Here is a 21537-nt window from a genome sequence, read left to right on the forward strand (position 1 = left end):
ATAACAAATAGTGCTTGTGATAGAAAGATATGCGTACCGAACAGGTTCTATCACGTCTTCTTAAATCAGTTGAAGCTTTAGAACCTCTTAAAGACTTGAATGCTAATTTTTACTTCACAGCCACTGGATGCAGAAAAAGTCTTGTTTTTCCTCACCAGAATTCTTTGCACATCCCATTTCTTTATCATTTCCAGATGAACTAAGTTTGATTTCTATGGGATGCAAATCCTACCTGTTCTATAACAAACAAGTCTCTTCAAGAAGAGACAAATACATGTTTCTTCCATCAAAGAACAGTTTGCCTAAGTAGTGTGTAAGATATTTTGTAGGGTTTTTCTATTCTGCTAGAAGGCATGGAGTATACAGTGCAGAACAGATGCTCCTTGTGGTGTGATTTAATCATACAGAGGAAATAAGCAGCAACATCAAGTAACAGAATTTCATTAACCTGTACCCTTTTCAGAGCTGTGAAAGTTGCTACGTGAGTAACATTTTCTGTATTGTCTCATACTATAAGTGTGAAGAAAGAATTGGTAATTTTGATGTCCCAATGGGATTGCAGAGTTTTAGAGGGACTTTCAAGTCCTTTTGAAGTGAAAAGCTGGGGAAAAAATATTTATGTGACACAACAGACTGAACCCTCACTTATTCCAGGGATATGTATCTTGACAGTGATACAGGCTTAAAGAGCAAGATGGATCCTCCATCAGTACCGTGAGAGCAGAGTTGTCATTCTGCCCTTTTCAAAGAGAGATGTCTTCTCATGATCATACAAACACTTCTTCCTTCAGATAATACTGTTCTTCTCTTGGAAGATGTTATTCCTTTTACTATTTGCAGTAGATAGTAATGTTCCAGAAGAGAACATTTTTCTTGTAACATGATTCTGTAGCTGCTTTGAAGTACCAGAGCTTATAATGGCAAATTAGTTTTAAAGGTGGTCTCATGCACATTACTGTTGCCTTTGTACCAGTAAGATGCAAAAGGTGTCCTCTTTCTATTTATGGAGAAAGTCTGTGTCATTGACTTCATTAATAAAATCTAGATTTTGTTTGAACTATTAAGCATTACATGTGCTCTGTGTGTTCAGTGACCTGTTTTTGAGAATTTCCTAGGTGGAAGGATGAGGAATCATTCATTAATACTGAAGCCATCAAGTTCCTGATGTTTATAAGCACACATCAGAGTCTGGGTTATTTAAAAATCAGCCAGAATCTGGGAGATAAACTGGTACTTATTACAGAAGTGCATCCTGGAGTCCCTGTTGAAAAGCTTACACAGTAGTTGCAGCTGTTATCTTTATTTCTGTTCTTGAAGTAGTTTGAACTACCCTTTTCCCACTGGTGTTCCTGAGAAATCATGCACCTTTCTTCCAAATTTCCTTCAAGCTAGAGAATATCCAAGGTTGTGACAATCTAAAATTGGCATATTAATGGTCTAGAATCGAATGAGACTGTTTCAGTTCCTTGATATGTCAAAGGTGGCTGAGAGTTTCATAGAAGTTCCAAGGTCAGTTTCTTTGTAATACATGAGAGGCAAAGTTGGATACTATTGCATTCATTGCACCTTACAGCTTGCATATTCGACTGTTTGAGCAAGACAGCCATGAGCTGAATTTTCAAAAGATTTGTGTTTGTGTTCTACCGACGTGGAAGATTCTCCATTTGAGCAATTCAGGTTTTTGTTGACTTAGAGTTGACTTGGTAGAAATTCTAAACTTAGGTGCATTATGGTTCACAGTGTTGTGATAACTTCATGTTTTTCATTGGTTTATAACTATGGATTATTTCTCCGTGCTTGTGCTGGGCTGATGAAAGTAAAGGCATCTTACACAGGTAGAAGCAGCAGCTTCTTGCTGCTTAGGAACCTGAATATCTGCTGGAAATGGATAATGACTTCATGTTAGTTAGGCAACCAGTCTGCTGATTGGAGAAGTGCTGCTTGGCTTTGCATTACTGGAGAGATGCTAGAACTGGAAATGCCTACTTAAAATTTTCTAAGGATCTCATAGCATTTACTCATTTTTTGTTAAAACAATAGACAAACTTCAAATTGTGAGAGAGCTGAGGGAGGAATATTAATTTTCCTGTTCTTGATAGCATTCTGTGGGTGCATGACTAGTCACAAGAGTATATGTATTACTTGGTGAATGCTACCATTCAGAGAAGTCTTGTGTTATACTCATAAGAAGCAAGTAGGTACAGTGGTCTCTGGCTTGAAAAAGCTTAGTTGTAATTGTTCTGTTTTCCTTACTGAATTCTACAGTCAGACTTAGTGTTCTGCATAGTGGTGAGAAGAGTACCTGAACCCAGTAGTGAATTATTTCAGTGTGAGGCATGGAATAAGATAATCCTTTTTTAGTAGCCATACAATATCCCAGGAATTGAGGTGTGGAATTTGTGGGTTTTTTTGTGTGTGGTTTGGTTTTTTTGGTTGGGTTTTTTTTTTTTATTTGTTAAGTTTGCTATGAAGAAATAGAAAGCATTCAAAGGTTGGATGGGGCTCTGAGCAACCTGATCTAGTGGAAGGTATCCCAGCCCATAGCAGTGGGGGGTGGAACCGGAGGATCTTTGAAGTCCCTTACAACCCAGACCATTCTATGATTTGTGGGAAAGAAGCTTTACTGAGCAAGAGATTCTGAGATAATTAAAACTAATCTGATTCTGCAGTTCTCTGAAATACTGTGTAGGTGTAGCAAGTAAGAACTGTCTGGAAAAATGTGTGTGAACAGTGCTGTCCTGTGTAATGCTTGTCATTTAGTGGAACAAATACAAGCATGTGCAGTTTTAATATTAAGACTGAAAGCAGTCTGTTTACTGAAGAAGGTTTCTCTTAAATAGTTTCCAGTGCTTGGTCTCTCAATGATTCAGCACTGGTATTTTTCCTCTTCTACCCTGTGATCTTATCTGAATGTAAACAAAATTTTGACAAGATACATTCTTTAAGACTATTTGCAAGACATAATACAGTGTTTGTGTTTATATTTAATGAACATTTAGGTCTGTTAGCAGTTCCACCTGTGATTTGGCTGGAGGTTGTGGAACATTTTTCCAGCAGTGTTTAGAATCTATTTATAAACTGAGGACTTTCAGCTCAGTTGCACTAGAAACATTTGTTAGTAATGGGCCTTTCAAAAATAGATCCCACTGTCTTTAAGAATGTTAGAAAAGAAAGACTCTTCAGCTTGAATTATCACTGTCTAAATCTAGCTACCTAGTCTGATGATACCTATAATTAGCATTGGGAATCTACAACTTTGCTAAATACTTCTGGTCCCAGAATAGGACTACATCAAGTGTGTTGCCCATCATCACTGGTGGGGTTGCTTCTGCGTTAATGCTGAAGATGGTAAAGATGAGATTTGAACTTCATTGTAACTGAAAAGTTAAGCACAGATAGCCATATCCTGTAGCATTTTTGCTGAGGACTGAGATACAGTAAGTGTTACAAAGTGTAAATGTGGTAAAAACACAAAGTAGCTTAATATTTGGGTTTTGTTTGTTTTTTAACTGTAACATTTTGAGTCTCTAGGGGAAAAAAACCCCAGAAGATAACATGGAAATCTATTTGCTTAAATTTAGGGTGTAGCTGAGAATCCCATGGTGAAGTCTGTTCTTGATAAAACCAAACATTCAGTGGAGACCATGATCACAACACTGGATCCTGGCATGGTTCCATATATCAGTAAGTATTTGTGACAAACCATTAGAGTAATACATGTAAATGTTAGAGAGGTTAATATATTGGCACACTAGTTGTACACTTTAACAGTTTGCATTTGCAGTGTGTTAATTCAAACTGACAACGCCGTACTGATTTCTGAAGTGTATTGTCCAGTGAAACAAACTCTTACTCTGTAGGATGACTTTTTAGTGTGTCTTGAGGTTCATTTGACTTTGTATTTTGCTATAGTTCAGATAGTGGCATAGTAATACCCTTTAATTCAGATTGTGAAATATGAGGACATTATTAAAAAAAAAAAAAAGATGATGAGATCTTGTCTATAATCTCTAAGTTGTGTACTGTTTTCTCCCACTGTCTGTATTTAAGCCTTACAGAATTGAGTTTAAAATACACTTTATGTGTTCTGTTGGATCACATGCTTAAATACTATTGTGTAAGCCATGACATTAAAGTTAAAACAACCCAAAAGGTAGACATACTCAGAGAGGCATAGGACAGAGATATTTACATAGCTTTTGAGGCTTTCTTCTGACTTCCAGCTGTTCCACCTTTCTAGCCTAATAGTATTTATACTATTTTTAGGAAATTTGGCAAACTTGAAGCAGTTCCTGAATCAGTTAGTAGTAACATTAAACTTCTAAAATGGGCTATTGAAGTCTGAAGTATTGCTGAGGATTGAACCTGGAAAGAAGAGCACAGCATTTCAATTACAACTTGAAAATTAATAGGAAGGAGAAGCATTGTGGTATTCACCATTTTTTGTTTTACTAGAGTACATTGCATGTCACATATAACTGACCTGAGATTTCTACTTCATTAAAATAGGGAAGCAAAAGATGTAATTAAGGTGATGGCTTGGTTTGGGTTTTTTTTGGGGGGAGGTGGAGGTTATTTGTTTGGTGGTTTTTTGGTTAGTTTCTTTTTTCCTTCCAGCAGTCTGGTAAGCAGTCATCCTTCTTAGTTGTGCCAGTACTTCACTTTGTCTGAATGTAGGTGAAGCTATTCAGGAAACTGGTAAGGCTGAGGAGAAACTATTAAAATGTTTTTGCATTTTGTTTTTCTGGGCTGTTTTTCAGCTGGAGCTATTCTGTGATCCAGCTAACCACATTGCTGCACTGTTGTACTAATTCAGTGGACAGTGTGTGGAATAAAAGGGGAAGTTGACCTAATTATTGACTAGTAGTTAATTCTCTTACATTTAAGGGAAGATACTCCAGCAGCTGATCAGTGAGGAGATAGTGGGATATGAAATCAGTGAGAAGGCCAGCCAGCAGCTAAGAAAGTATTTGAGAGGAGTAGCAGGATGCAACGCAAAGCTTCAGTAAATGTTGATTATGCACAATTTGGAGAGCTGTATTTAAGGTTTATATTGCAGTCGTGACTGTCCCTTTTTAAAATAGGATCTGTCAGTATCCAGTAACAGTTTGGATAGTTTGCCATGGTATTCGTTGGAGAGAACATTACCTAGAGGAGGAAGTAATTCTAATAAAATGTAAGGTTCAATTAGTGTAAGAAAATTCAGTGTTTATCTCAAAGTTCTCTAAAGTTATGTTAAAAGGGGAAGTATCTATATACATCTTGGCTGTTAATATATTGCATTTGTTTTGTAGTTGCAGATGGTGAAAATAGGGCAGAGATTTGTAAACTTAGTATTCACCTCCTTCTAGAAATGTTTTCTGGGATCAACAAAAGCCACAGCCTCAACAAGTGGCCCCACTTCTCTCTGCTCTCTCTATCTCCACTGCTGCAATTCCAGACACTTTTCAGATTCCTCACAGCAAAGCCTGCAATTACCAAAACTTCTGGATGAGGTGGTTGATTTTTTTTTTTTTGGTCATGTGAGAAAATGTATTTCTGTAATCTCTTTCTTGAAAAGAGCTGAACTGTTTTCATTAGCATATTGTGAAGATGTCATCTGAGGCAGGCACCTGGAATAGAAAATTCTTGTCTGCACAGGAAAATGGTCACCTTATTAAGCATAATCATCAATGCTTTTGTAACGCAAGGCAGCAGGGAATCTTGAATTGTATGGGGAACTGTCATTTAAGTTTATACTACACAAGATACAATGCAATTCCATGTTCGAGTGCCAGAGCTTAACTTAATGTGACAGTGCTCTGAATTTACCAGGGTATATCTAATTTCTTGTATTTTAGGTTTTACTATTACCATAGCGTGTGACAGATCTTGTCAGAATTTTTTTCTTTTAATGCATGTAATATCTTTGTTTCCCCTCTGTAGTATCTGTAATGAACAAAGATAAGCTTTTGATACATGATAATCCTTAATACAAAAGAACATAATCTGTATCCTGCTCTTGCAGTACACAAGCATGGGGCACAGTTACCATTCTTAAGTGCCCATGCAGTAATTTACTAGGTATGTTACAGGTTACTTTTCAGTTGCATTAAAAATCTCTTTAATGGTTTTTCTGGCCCTGGGCATTCAAACAAGGCTAACTTAAGCAAAAACCTGCAGTCAGTTTTCAGCACTTGTTTACTTATTTACTTGTATTTTTACTTGTTTACTTGATTTCTATCAAGAAAGAATCAATGAAAAAAGATACTCTCAATAATTTTTTTAGCCCGGTTGTTACCCAGTGTTTAAAACAATTGCCTAAAGTTCAGTATACACCCATTTCCATTTAGTAAAGCAATTAATAAATAAGAAGCTACAAAATAGCCTAAATCCCAAATAGATTGTTTTACTACTCTTCTAGTCTGTCTCTGGTGAGTCTTCATAAAAGGATGATGTTTCCTGTAACTGAGGTCTGCTAAGTAATGCAAGCAAAATAATAAACGTTTTTTCTTTGAAATTTAAGCTTCAGACTTATTATTATCAATGGAGGAATTTTTGTTACATCAGGATAAATACTGATTTTGTCAGCATCTGTAATTAGTGGAGTGTTAGTGTTTAGAAGCAAAACCACTGGACTTTTTAATTTTAAGAGGTAGCTTAACATTTTTCTACAGTCAGTTGGCTTGGGAAATGACAGGCTAAAAAGGCTGTTTCTTCACTAGTTTGCTACTGTTGTCCTAATAAATGCCTTTCTGGTTCACAAAATCATGTGGCGTGGGTTGGAAGGGACCTCTGAAGGTCATCTTGTCCAATCCCCCTCCTTCAGTGAGGCCACCTAGAGCCAGTTGCCTAGGGCTGTGTCAAAGCAGCTTTTTAGTATCTCCAAGGATGGAGACTCAACCACCTCTCTGGGCTACCTGTGCCAGTGCTCTGTCACCCTCACAATAAAAAATTTTTTCCAGATTCTCTTATGGAACCTCCTGTATTTCAGTTTGTGCCTGTTCCTCTGGTCCTGTCACTGGGCACCACATGAAAGAATCTGGCTCTATCCTCTGCAGCCTCCCTTCAGGTATTTGTACACATCAGTAAGATTCCCCTGAGCCTGTTCTTCTCTAGGCTGGACATTCCCAACTCTGTCAGTTTTTAGTCATAGAAGAGATGCTCTAGTGCCAGTGGTTCATCTAGCCTAATATTCTGTCTTCAGCAGAAGCGGTAGGAGATGCTGTATGGTAAATGACAGTAGATCTCCTGACTTCTGTAGTGCTTTCTCCTTGTACTCCTCCATCATCCACAGCCACTGGCCTAAGGGTGGCAAGAGGCATGTACCGTACCTATTGCTTGTAGTGCCTGTTTGTGGACATGTCCATTAATTTGTCCTTTACACTTGCTGATGCAATTTACTTATGCAGCTTTCTCAAATGTCATATTCCATTTTTGAAAAAAGCTTAAGCTGTTTGTAAGAAAGCTTGTCACAGCAGGGGCAAGTTTGATGAGGGTTTTTTGCATAAATTCTGACAATAAAAATGATCCAGCTGTGATAAAAGCAGATGTGAGATATAATTAAGCTCATCAATCTTTTGTAGTAGTTTTAGATTTCTTTTAATTAATTAACTGTTCTGTTTTATTCTAAAAAAGCTTAGTGGAGACTCATCATTCTTTATAGAGATACTGCCATATGGAAATGTACAAAAATACTTTTTGGTTCCATAGATATTTAATATCTAAAAAACCAAAGTAAAGCTGTAGGGAGGCAGACAAGCAATAAAAATAAAATTACACTGAAATTCACAGTCCATGGACATCTAGAAAGTAATGCGATCCTTTCATTTAAAGCTCATGTAATTTGACAGCTGTTCACTGGGGTTTATGGACTGCATCTGTGTTCTTGGTCCCTCTCATAAGGAGGAGTTTCTGTGTCACACCAACGTTCCTTACCACTTCCCAGAATACCAGAACATCCTTAGAAACAGATGTCTGTGTTATTCGCCTGCACCCATGAATTGTCACCATAAATAAGTGGTTTGCTTTTTTTCAAGTGCTGAACAACTGTCAGTTCCTGTTATCCGTCTTTCATCCGTGAACCATTTAGCTGATCATCTAACTTTTACTTGCTAACTTAAGTTACTTCTGCTTCACAAAAGAACTTTGGTACAGTGCACGAGAAAAAGAAGACCATCTGAAGCATACTTTTAAGATGTAGAGTGTATTTGAACTAGCTTATAATGAGAATGAGGAAAAATACATGTGCAGATATATTTATTTGTATGTATTTTACAGAAACTGGGGGAGAACTGGACATAGTTGTTACTTCCAATAAGGAGGTAAAAGTCGCAGCAATCCGAGATGCCTTTCAAGAAGTCTTTGGAATGGCTGTTGTTACTGGAGAGGCTGCACAATCTAACATCGCGCCCCAACCTGTGGGCTATGCTGCAGGTTTAAAAGTAAGTTGATACATAACAGTACTAAGGTACCTCCAGTGCAAAGAGAGAGTGTGGAAACATTCACCCAGAGTGATCTGATTTTCCATAAAGGGAAGGTGATTTTTTTTTTCTTAATTGCCATCTGGATCATTAGGTAAGTTTAAAGCAGCTTTTTGAAATAGTTTTTGGGTTTTTTAGCAAACGCATTCATAATGAATGAAGAACATTTATGTAAATTTTCTTATACTGTCATAGATTACCATCACATCTAGCATACATTGTGATATTACTATAATTGCAGAGTATATCAGGCATTTCTTCTTAGTCTATTAGTAGCATGCCATGTTGAGAATGTTAGAAATTAAGAGACTCTTTGAGACTGAATTGTCTCCCCATTAATTCTGTAGATTAAAGACAGTTTGATAATGATTGTCAGGGATCTTCCTGAACAGGTCTGTGTTATGTTTAAAAAGTAAGAATTTGCTGTGCAGCTTTGCAATTAAAAATGTGTATGTTCATCAGGTGTATCTAGGTGTAGCCGCCACCTTGGTCAATAACTAAAACCCCTGAAAACAATTATTTAGTGTTCTGTTCCTTAAATGTAAGCAAACCTTACATTTACAAGTTTAGCTACTGCAGTGTAGTAGTAGTAGTATTTCTATTACAACTTCAGAGAGAACAGGTTTGGAGTGAATGACTCCTACATTTTAGTTGGATAGGTGCCAAAGCAAAGATTTTCTCCTTTGATCTTACAAAGTTGGTCCAAAGCTCTTAAAGGATCTAAATGCAACAAATCTTAAGTGGCAAAAATGCCGGTGTGAGTAACAGAAAAATACACTGATGCTTTAAGTAATAATGAAACTTGGTACAGTTACAGGTTAGGAATTCTTTGCATGCTAATCTAGGTTTCTTTCATAGAAAGCTAACAAGCTAAAAATATTTGATTCATTTAACCATAGTTTTTGTTAGTTTGGGATTCCATTATGGTTTTTCTTGCTTTTTTTGTTTTTCTAATGCTGAAATAAGAGTAATTTAAAAAAATCTTTTATATTTTCTGATTAACATGAAAAGTATATTTTGGAGTTCGTTTCACATTCTTCTGTAAGCGTTGTAATATGTTGTCATTCTAAGAGAATGTTGTCTAACAGCTTATGTTACTGTTTAGGGAGCCCAAGAAAGGATAGACAGCTTGCGTCGGACAGGAGTAATACATGAAAAACAGCCTGCTGTATCAGTAGAAAGCTTCATTGAGGAATTGCTTCCTGACAAGTGAGAACTTTGAATATATGCCTGGGAGGGGAAAAAAAACCAAACAGGAATATTCTTTGTTGACTCAGAGGGGCCACTAAGAAGTTGCTGGCAGTATCACTGAGCAGAAGAAAGGAGAGAGTATTTTCCATTTTGCTTTGGCAGACTTGATTTTGGTGATGATGTTCAGCTGTTTGTCCAGACATCTTGAGACTTTAATATACAAAATTCTTGTCAAGTTTTTCAAGATTCACAGGATAAAACCACAATGAAGTTATACTGAAATAACCAAATTAAGAAGCTGTAAAAGTTGGAATTTGGCTAGCAGTTTGCTCACACTTGTGTGCGCACTCTCTCTTCTCTTTCTCTGAAATTGTATTCAGTTCAGAAAGTATATTGGGAGATGTTCTGGTATTTATAGTAATACAGTTTTATCAGATAATGTATTATTCATTTTCCTTTCACCAAGAATGTACTTGCTACTTTTAATTTGCACTGCACAGACATAGCAATGGTGTTCTCAAATACATTACAACTTCATTTTGTAACATGCATTTTGACAGACAGTTCTTGAAGTAGCTTTATAATTAGGTTCCAAAACATTAAGGACAATGTTACGTTTTTCTTAATGCAAACTCATTTTTTTTTCCCTAATGTTTGCATTTTTGTTCATGTGATGGACTGATTTATTTTTTTGACACATCCTCTACTCTTGCTCCATTTTTAAAGCTACATTTAGTATCCTTTAGTGGAAGATGGTTTGGTGAATTTTCTAAAGTAAATAGACTTCAGAAATGCTTCAATTTTTGTTTAGTGTTTATTTATCTGATTTAGATGTTTTTTTCTATTTCCATAAAGGTCAAACTATGACAATGAGATTTCTTTTTCACAGTAATTGCTGTTCTTGTCCTTTGCATTTACTCATTCCTAAATTTGAAAATGTTGCTTAAAGTACTTGACATGAAAGAGCTCACCCAGGACCAGTGTTATGGAAAGGAATGCTAGCTCTTCTGTCCACACATTACAGGCCTCAAGAATGTCTTAATCTTCCATATTAGAGTAGAACCAAATACTAACTTAATGCATGCTTTAATTTTTATCCAGTAGGCAACATTGACAGCCTCCTTGCATTGAAAACTTGTGGTGTTACAGAAAACATTTAAGTAGAAATTAGAAAACATTTGTTACAGAAAACTATTTTTGGCCCTTGTTTTTTTCTGCAATGAAATGATAGGTCATGGTGCTAGTAACTGATTACTTACTTTTCTGAAGTGACCATTATGGTGTTACAGTTCTAATATGGGGGATGCATTGTTGCCTGTCCAAAGGAGAGGACTTTCCAAGTAACCACCCACCAATACTAAGAGCTCTGCAACTAATACTTAGCATCAGACACTGTTTAGCTGAACCAACTCAGTTGTCCATCAGACAGCTTAAGGATATTACTTCCCCTTCCAATTGCATGTCCTGAATACCGTTTGCTGAAAAGGTTGCAAACTCTTTTATGTATATTTTATCCGTTAGACTCTGACTCTTTTATTAATTAGAAGCAAGTTACATTTAACCATGAAACTTTAACAGTCTTCCATAAGTGCAAGTGAGGTAGTCCTGTACTACAGAACATAGCAGTGCTCTGTTCCCTGCTATGAAGATGATGCAAGTGAAATTATTTCTTCCTGTCTTGCTCCACTGAACTCTTTAACATGCTTATGTGGCCCAGCCAGTTGTTCCTTGAAACTGAAGTCTTGCATTTTTTTATAACAACCACCCTGCTTCCCATGCTTTAAAGAATAAAATACAATTTATATGTAGACACATATATACGACATCTGAAACAACAACTAAAATAATGTTTTCCTTTTAAAAATCTTTCACAGTTCTTGGCCTTGGCTTTTGTGTTTATGCTTTCCCTGGAGTATGTTTCTCCTGTGGCAGCTCAACTGTAAAACTGTAACAGAAATTGAATACAGTGAAGTGGTGATGATGCATTGCCCTTGGTTTTATTTGCATCATGTCAGTGTTACTAGTTTGTTGATAGGGAGAAATGATTTAATGTTCTTGCAAGCTAGATGGGGAGTCATTTTGGGTACTGCTTCAGTAGCCTTTACTCTGTCTGCTACAGCAGGCACTCTTCTGAAATGCGCAGAAGTGTTTCTCTGAATAAATAATTTAAAATATTCTAACAGAATTAGACATACCCAAAAGTCTTCTCAATATAGAGCATGAGTGAGACATAGGTTATTTTTTTTAATTGTTAGGGAAAGAGGAACATTCTTTCAAAGGTTGAATGGGAACTGTAGCATAATAAATAGGGTCAAGAGAATGTATCTGCACACGTGCCAACCCCACCAGCTTTCTTTGTTTCTTTGATCTGTAAGTTTCATGTATTTTACATATTTTTATGTATATTGTTTATTTGCATGCATACACGTGGACTATAATTTTATATATATATAACACGATACTCGATTTTTACTTGACCTAGAACAGTAATGAAATTTATTATTACATTATTATTATATCTGCTAGTAGGGTTTGTAAAATGGTCATAATTCAACTGCTAACATGTTGTTTTTAATTGAGCGATACTCAGTACTCAAAAGTCATGTCATTGCAGGTGGTTTGACATTGGATGTCTGATTATTGAGGATCCAATTCATGGAATTCATCTGGAAGCTTTTACTCAAGCAACACCAGTGCCTTTACAATATGTTCAGCAGGTGAGTTTTCTGTTTTCTTACTGGATTAGCAGTTGAGACATAAGACTTAGGTTTTAATTTCATTTGTGATGTCAGTTTTTAATGACAATTGCTCCACTTGAATGTTTTAATTTATGAAATGAGGATAAAAACTAGTTTTGATTCATGTTTATGTGTTACGTAAAAATATTCAGGCATTTGTGGCAAAGCAATTCTTGATCCATGAGTCTTACTCTATAGTACATGGCACTTGGAAATACTAGTTTTACTTTTCTATTAATGAGGAAGAAATATTCCAAGAAGAAATTAACCAAGAGGAAATACTAACCCAGAAGAAACTAATCACAAAGACGTGCTCGCCTAAAAAGGAAGTAAAACTTTAATCATTGAAATATTGTCATCAGTCTGCTTCAGTGACTCAAAATTAACCCTCATGAATCTTGACATGGATGAAGTAAGAATAGTTATTCTTCCTCAGGTGTAGAAGGAGTTCTTTGCAGCTTAAGTAGTGCACTAAACGTTGCACCAAGGAAGTGCAGTAAGCATTCTTACCCATCTGAAGGCTTGGTTTCCTTTCCTTAACTTGCTATACATATGTATTGTAGTTTCATCTAATGCCAACAAAACTATGTAATGATGAAGCGTGTATGTGTGCATGTGTGTGTGTTAGCAATTCAGTCAAGTTACACTTAATTTAGGCACAAGTTTATAAATTGAGATCTTAACCACTCAGTTTTTAATAAAGCTTATAAAGTTGTTGATTACCAGCAATCAGGCAGCATACTGTACTGATTAGTATTCTAAAAACTCATTCCTAATAAGTAAATAAATAAAGGGTACCCCTTCTTCAGATCTGTGCTTGGACTTAATTCCGCCATGAACTTAAAAGGCAAGGCTGATATTCTTCTGACTGTGCTATTCTGACAAGAGTGTAAAATTTCTGAAAAGGAAAGATTTAAATCTTGAAAATATCATAGTTCATCCCATTGAAAATAACACAGTAGTGTGCAGTTCTTAAATATCACCAATAGAAGTTTTTCATAAGATTGTTTACATTTCTTTGCTCACACACTAGGAATTACTCTAAACTCCAGTCACTGCTTGTTGCCTGACAGCAGATATGAGTCACGTATTAGTTAACTCTGGTCTGAAAAGTCATTGTAAATAAGTGTTTCCATGAAGAATTTCAAAACAAAACTGTTTGGGGTTTGACCCTCAAGGAGTTGTTTTGAGAAAACAAATAGTAACTGTTTAGTTGTTTTGTTTTGATTTTTTTTTTTTTATAGTACCAATTCCAATAGAATGAGTGTTTGTGGGATTGGTTTTAGTTCTTATTTTTCAGAGTTCTTACCATTTTGAAAAGCTGATGATGACAAAGGAGAAATATTGCTCTGTCTTTCTGAAGTTTTCCAGAATACTTTTCAAAAAGATTGGAGAAAGACGTGAAGCTGCAGGAAAAAAATACTAAGCAGATACAACTTCATTGATTAGATGATCTTTAAAGGTCCCTTCCAACCCAAACCATTCTAGGATGCTATGAAAACAGGCAGAGCAATGTGAGGTTACTACTTAAATAATTGTCACATTCTCTATGGAGCATTGATATGAAGTAATTTTTTTTTTAAAAAACATAAAGTACAACAGGTATCTTCAATTTTTGTTTCACAGAATTCTCTATTTCATCATTTAAAAACCACAGTGAATAGCTTAACTTTTTGATTTTTTTTTTATCTTGAGTAAGCATACTTTGTAACTTTGAGAGGTAGTGTTTACCTTGTAATAGAAAAAATTCTTAACTTTTATGCAACCCATTTACTGCATAGCTTGGCGTATAGCAGAGATTCTGTGGAACTATAAACCTTTAAATTGAGTGAGGTCAAATTCTACTCTCCTGTTTAAAGAAAACTGTTCTTATCATCAACAGCAGACAGTTAATTTTTTCCTAGTCTTGTTATTACATATTTCAGTTAACTTACACAAAATGTGTGGTGGTGAATTACTGGGCTCTTGATTGTGTACATGCCAGTTGTTACCTTTGTTCCTGTTGTGTCTGTTTTAGAATCAAGGTGGATTTCTCTCAGGGGTGTGCAAGAAATACGTGTTTGTATATATCCTATCCAATACCTTTAAGCAAAATCTAGATTATGGCAGGAAAAAACCCAGCAATTATATAGTTGTATTTCAGACTGAGAACAGAAAAGAAATACGTTTTGGACAGGTGATGTTATTTGTTATTCATAGTACTAACTATTTAATAGAGGCAACATTAAAAACAATTATGCTTCTCAAAATTCTTGCTAGCTATGTGTTTTGTTGTTGTGTAGTGGAAATCGTGGTAAAACTGTATAGAATAGATAATTCTTTTGTTAATGTCTTTACCAATGGCATGGATTTTCTGAGCACATAATATGAGACTCTTGGCTACTTGTAGCTAAATACAGCTTGATTTGAGGAGGTGAAAAGGTGGATTTGAGGGCTTGTTCTGAGAACCTTTTTCTGTTGAGAGACCAGGTGTCACCTCATTTATTGCTGAGCCAGAAATTGTAAACATAAAGGGAAGCTACTGCAAGGTTGTTGGTTGGCTTTTTTAAATTTTATTTGAAGTTTACTGGTTTTCAGCAGTAAAAATAACAAGTGATTTATGAAGTTACATGCAATTGTGGATCATGAGATATCATAAGCAGATATTCAGTCCCTGCTTGCAACTAACTGTACTATTAGTTGCTTTTGCTGCCAACATGTTCTGACTAATAAGGAAAATTTCCTGTTCCTTTGCTTAAGAAATCTGCCTTTTTATGTACCTCTTGATAATAACAAGTTATTTTAATATTGGAGCAGACTGCATATTCTAAACACATTTATTTATGTTATTGTTGCAAGACAGTAGTTTTAGGAAGGCTGGAACATACTAATGAACTTTGATCCGCCGTACATGCAATGGAAGTAGACTAACTCCAATATTTGTCAAATTAAAATCTGTATGAAGAGTTAAAACCAATGTGCAATGCTATAAAGAACTGAGAACTAAGAACAGTCTTCCCTTCACTGTATACCACATTGTCCAGAGGTGGTTGCCTAGGATGAACGCCAGATCAGATAAATGCAGTGATACTTCCTGCACTGTTTCCTTCAGCTTCCAACTGCAGTATGCAGTCCCTCTGTGATCCCACGTAAATAGCTCAGGCCTCTGTTTCTGCCAGGCTGAGCTATCTTCCTGTATTTGGCTGCTTCACTGCTTCAGAGGGACATTTTCATGATTTTTAAAACCTTTGGAGGGTAAGAGTCATTGTATAAATATGTATCATTATTGATTCTATCTGTTGGCTACTTTAAAAGAGAAAACTACTTCCTATAATGGCAGAATGTCTTTACTCTCTTAAGCATAATATTTTAGTTTTATACTGTGCAGGTGTTATTTGGATCATGGTACATGCAAATAAATACAAAAAGTATAATTGGCTAGGCATATTATGGGACAGTCTGAAATTTGGATTCTAATACTCTTAATTTCCTGTGTAGTCCTACTGTTGTAAGATGTTTACGTACGAAAGTTAGTAATGGTGAAGACAGAAAGAAAACTACTCATTTCAAACTCTTTCAATAATCACTTCTCACAATGTTACACAGGCTAAGAGTCTCACTCCTCAGGACTACAATCTGAGATGGTCGGGCCTGTTGGTGACCGTGGGTGAAGTGCTTGAGAGGAATATACTGAACGTCAACAGGACTGATTGGCACATGGTATTCACTGGCATGTCCCGTCGGCAGATGATCTACAGTGCAGCTAAGGCTCTAGCAGGAATGTACAAACAACACTTACCACCCAGGACCATTTGAAAGAAGGCTGATCCGTGACGCTAAGCAGTACTGGTTTTGATTCTAGAATTGAAGTGAAAGCTACATACTCTGAATCTTAGTGGATACAGCACAGATCTGTAATCTAACTGTAAAGCTTTTTAAGAAGCGAAAGTGATTTCCAATAGTGGAAATGAGCAGTTGCAGTTTTTAATTACTATAAGATTTCCCATATGATTCACAAAACAGGAAATCAGAACAAAGACGTATTTACAACTGGGACAAATAGCATTACAGTTTGTAAAGTGGAATGTGCTATTATTTGACATCTTACTAGGCATTTGTGGGGATATTTTAGTTAGCATACTTTTTCAAAGAAGGGGTTAATTGTTCAGCTATTCCAATTCTATTAGTAATATAAACATGCTGACTGCATACTAGGCATTTGTGGGGATATTTTAGTTAGCATACTTTTTCAAAGAAGAAGTTAATTGTTCAGCTATTTCAATTCTATTAGTAATATAAACATGCTGACTGCATAACATCTATGTTATACATGCATTTCTATCCAGAGAGACTGCTTTCTGTATTAGATGTTTTCTTGGGGCCTGTGCTTAGGTGATACCTAAACACATCATAGGTTTGATGTCGGTATATATAAAGTTCTCAGAAGTGATGCTGAGTAACTTTTACAATACATAACAGTGAGCTGCTGAAGAAGAGCACAAATCCATGCTCCATTAGTTAAAGTTGTTGCTAAATAATTCTGAAATCTCATTTTCCATGCTGCATCTGTATTCTTATGTAACAGTAGTGAAATTCATGTCCAGGTAAAACACCAGACAAATTTTGAGTAGCTTCAATGGGTTTTAGATCACATACCACATACCCATGAAATTATCTCAGTAATTTCAACAGCATAATTTACTCCACTGATTCCAAACTTCATGGAATTCTTTAATTTTTTTCTGTCAAAAAACTTTATATGGAATTCTATAATTTTTTTCTGTCAAGTTATGGTTGTCAGCAATTTGATGTGGAAAATGGTGCAATGTGTATCACTTGCTTTGCTATCCTGAGATTTCTAAACATTTTTAAGTGTTAAATGCCTTTTTGATGTCATGAGCTCATTGCTTTTCATATAAGTCTTCAGTGGTGTCTGATTTTTTCATGCCTATAAATACCCTCTATCCATACTCACACAATCTTATATCTTTATTTAGAAATACGGAAGTAGTTGTGAAGAACATATTTTGGTAATAATCCTTTTTTTAAGAAATGAAGAATAAACAAATACTTTTTGTTTGCCTTAAAGAAGCAGTTTTTCAGCTTATATTGCTGTGCTTTTACCTTTCTTAGATGCTTTCAAAGGAATTTTTATATGCAATATACTGTTAAGCCAGCTCATATTTGTACCCAGTGAAAGCCCATTTCCAAGTAATATATTTTGCCTTAATTGGCTTACTCTGTAAATTAGTTGAATAAATGTTTTTCATGGAGGACTATATCTAATTTAAAGGGTTTTTTTTTTAATATAGCTGACGAACATCTGTTATTGAAATTACGTTTTCACGGCCAGATTACAAATTTGGCAAATTAAATGCCTGTCTTGCATGGGAAAAAAACGAAACAAACATAACCTGACTCTTGTGGTCTTGAGGTCTCTTTCTGGGATCACTTCTTTGTGTCATAAACTGAAGGATGATATGGGGACTTTCCTTTATCATTGTAAAGTACATTTACATTATCAAGTAAAGGCATCTTTGCTTTTATTGTAATTTCAGTTTGCAGTGTATATATGTTGAATGCTTCCCTTTTATCCCCTGCTTACAGCATCCACCATGATGTAAAAGAAGAGGACATGAAATCATCAGTAGGTTTGTGTCCCAGCATGAGTTACAATTAAAACTGGAGAGGAATTTCTATTTTCTTCCTTCCTTTCCTGGCCTTCACTGTTTCTCAGAGGTGGAAAGAGTAGAGGCAGAAGGCAGCTTCTCATTTTGCAGCACGAGGTTCATTGTGTTGACACTGGCCCAGCATTCCAGCTATTTCATGAGGAGTGCCAATGTGGCATACTCCAAAGCTGCCATGGCCTGCCTTAGAGAATTTTTAGGTCTCTATTCTCATGTAGAAAAATGCTTGCTTTATGCCAAAATGAGAGCAGCTGCCTCACCTGATCTTCTGTCTGTACGCTTTCCTCCTCATGGTTGAGTGCTGGGGTATGATGTGGTCAAGTGAATTGGTCTTTCTCCATTCAGATTCTCTGGCTCAGTGAAGGTCTTATGTAGTTTTGACTGTTCACCCAAGCACTAAAATGGCTCAACTTGATAACTTTTGATGAGTTCCGTCCTTTTACTGAGCATTGCTTGTTTATGTATAAAAAATAACATCCTCACATAAAAGCCAGGAGCTCAGCTTCTTCCTTGAGAAGCCAAGGAAAGGAAAAATGTCAGCAGTATGCTCTGGAAAGCTAACAAAATTTGAAATGACTCCATGTCTGAGTGAAGACCCTTTTTAGGGTCTGAGTTGCAGTTGGCATGGATGATTTCCATTGGTCTAGTGGAAGGTGTCCCTACCTCTGGCCGGAGGGTTGTAACTAAATCATCTTTAGAGCCCCTTCCAACCCAAACCATTCTATGAATCCTGGAGGAAGTTAACATTCAGCTTTTTACCATCTGCTGGATTGTGTTGTGGGCTATAATAGGCGAGGAAACTCAACTGGCATCCTGTGTTGGATTTATATTGAAACAAACTTAGAAAAACAGATAGCAGGAAACATTTGGACATGTAAAGACAGTTCTAAACTGCTAGTCATCAGTGTAGATACAGCTGCAGAAGCCATTTCTTCTGCTTTGTGAATGGGTAAGTTTGCTCAAATATGGGTGTCATAAACAAAAGCTCTGGAAAAGCTCCCACATTTGAAGATGGAGGATATAGAGGACTGCTGAAAATCATCCTGGGGATACATCCAGAAAGGAAGACTAGCTATGTTAATTGTGGTATATTTATTCCACATTTGTAATTGCTGTTCTAATTGTTTTGTTTACTGTATCTTTTGTAGCAAGTGGTACTAAAACAATTTTTCCATGACCATGGGCTTGTTCAGTACTGTTACGACATTTTGGATGTACTTGCCTCAGCAAGGAGATCATGTTGATAAATAACATTGTGAAAAGAATATAATTTGGCCTGACCAGCTTCTGTTGAAACGCTTGCCTTGCTGCACCGTAGTCAGCAGGGAGCAGAAGGCCAGACTGCAAGAGATGGTCTGCATCTGCAGGTAAGCCAAAATGTAGTGAAAAGCGCACACTGCTGTGGTGGTGGTGCATTGATTGTTATTGCCGCACTTCTTTCTAATGGTACGGTAATTTCATTCGCTGCCAGCACATGGTCAGTTCAGTTCCTTGGGGCCAGACTGTGACAGGTGATTGCAGCACTGCTTCTCAGGCACTGCCTAATCGCTATTTCATGACTGACAAAGATGTCCTGATTAAAAACCTTTACATGCCTGCATGCACGTTAAAATATGTCCATTACACTACTTATTTTAAGGTGTGTTTCAGTTAGATGCAGCTAAACTCTTCAGCTTGCGTTAAATGGAAGCAGATCTACATGATCTTTAAACTGAGACAGAGTCTTTAAGATGTTGAAGATGGCTCATTAGCTCTGCTGTTGCCTGGTACCCTAAGCGGCAGTCCTTGCTGCTTTTGTGCAGCTCCTTACGCTAAGTGTTCAAGTGCAGTGTTTTATACACGTTAAGGTAGTGACTTTTAACTCACTTGTGCGTTGCACATTGGGAGGATTTTAGCTGTTATTCAAAGTAGTATTTAGCAGAGGTAAAAGTAGTGTTTAACAGAGCTGTGAGAAATTCAGGTTGAACTTAAGATCTAGGCTAGTAAGAGATGGAGCTTCAGAAAAATCAGCACACAAGGGTTTTATATGTAGGAAGGATACTGGATTTTTATTCTGAGGCTGAACAATAGTTTCAGGACTTAAGAAAGCAGTGTAAAGAAGTGAGAGCTAGCACCTGCTGGTGAGTGTAGAACCCTCTGAAATTCCTTTATTATATGTATGTAATACCAACTCTACGAGTCAGTGAAAGAATTTTTGTTGGTTTCTGCAAGTGACATTTTAGTAAATCACAGAGAAGCTGAAGGTGTTTTTTCAGCTTTTTTATTCTAATTGGTTTACTTGAAGGGGAGTAAACCTGCTATGGCAACAGCCATTCTGAAAAAGATGTTCTGTGTCACACACTTTCTGTGACCAGTTACTCCTAGTGGCCACTATCAAGCTTTCCCATTTGTAGCAGGAGTTTTGGGTAGTAGGAAATTCTGATATGTTTTTTTAAATAAATGTCTTCTGTCCATTTGGTCCAGCTTCACAAGTAACCCTCCATGAAAGTATAACATTTAAAGAAAATAAGCAGAAAATATAAAAGGATGGCTCAGCTAAGAAGTATCCCTGCAAATACTCCCATGCAGTGATGAGGCTGAAAACTGAAATGGGCTGAGAGGTTCCCAGAAGCGGAATGAGTGAATGGTGAACATTGGACCAGACTGCATGACTAGGAAGCTGGGAGGACAGAACTGAGAAAGGAGGATTCTCAGAGGCTTGCTGCAAGCACTGTTTGCCCGCCTGTCTGGTTCAAAAATGAGTGTTCAGATGAGAATGAAATGTTTAGACATAGGTTTGGTTTTTTTTTTTTCCCAGTACTCCCACTATCCCATGGTTAGTATATCCATTCTGTACAGAAAAAGGATACTCCGTATTTTTTCAAAATACCTGTGGCCTGCTTAAAAGTTATCCAACAGAGATCCAAGTGCCCTGCCCTAAGGATACATAGCATAGAACAACAAAGGTTAAAATGAGATGTAAGGTGCAAATACATGCCAGGGTCAAATTCAGTCCAGTTGCAATTGATTTGATTTCACTGAAGATACAACAGCCGTGAATAAGAGCAAGTAACTATTACTCTTTTCAACTCTTTAATGTTTAAAACAAATACACTGGCATGCCTTCTCTGTGGGGTTAGATAGATGAATTGTAGGTATCATGTCAGAAATAAGTATTTTGAAGGAAGGCGCGACTAGGTTATTGGTATAGAAGGTCTGAAAATTTAAGTGCAAAAACTGCTTTGCTCAGATGAAACATTTTTCTGGACTTCATGTGCAGAGTCAGCAGCCTGAACAACCTCTTGCCTTGGTATACGGTTATCCCATCTCTTACCCCTTAATCAGATACTGACTATACAGGCAGCTGTAGTGGGTTAAGATGTTACAGTTTTGTTGGTGGAGGTTTCTGCCCCTGAAGATTGCCTAACAGAATAAGCTCTCTCTACTCAGTCAGCTGAAGTTACGTGGGGCTGCTCTTACGCTCTGTTTTGGCTGTACCTA

At 36.6% G+C, this 21537-nt stretch overlaps 1 protein-coding gene across 5 annotated transcripts in view; it reads left to right on the plus strand.

The window, feature by feature from the left end:
* PRRC1 (proline rich coiled-coil 1) overlaps nucleotides 1-17651 on the plus strand; it is a 30788-nt gene extending 13137 nt beyond the window's left edge. For all 5 annotated transcript variants that reach the window (XM_056324834.1, XM_056324835.1, XM_056324837.1 and 2 more), the window contains exons 5-9: nucleotides 3582-3684; nucleotides 8260-8423; nucleotides 9568-9671; nucleotides 12268-12370; nucleotides 15977-17651. In XM_056324834.1, the coding sequence (XP_056180809.1) occupies nucleotides 3582-3684; nucleotides 8260-8423; nucleotides 9568-9671; nucleotides 12268-12370; nucleotides 15977-16186 (684 nt within the window). In that variant the 3' untranslated portion in view covers nucleotides 16187-17651. The remainder of the gene's footprint in view (nucleotides 1-3581; nucleotides 3685-8259; nucleotides 8424-9567; nucleotides 9672-12267; nucleotides 12371-15976) is intronic.
* The last annotated feature ends 3886 nt before the right edge of the window (nucleotides 17652-21537 follow it).

The sequence above is a fragment of the Falco biarmicus genome, chromosome Z (assembly GCF_023638135.1).
Source record: "Falco biarmicus isolate bFalBia1 chromosome Z, bFalBia1.pri, whole genome shotgun sequence".
In the NCBI taxonomy this organism is placed as follows: domain Eukaryota; kingdom Metazoa; phylum Chordata; class Aves; order Falconiformes; family Falconidae; genus Falco; species Falco biarmicus.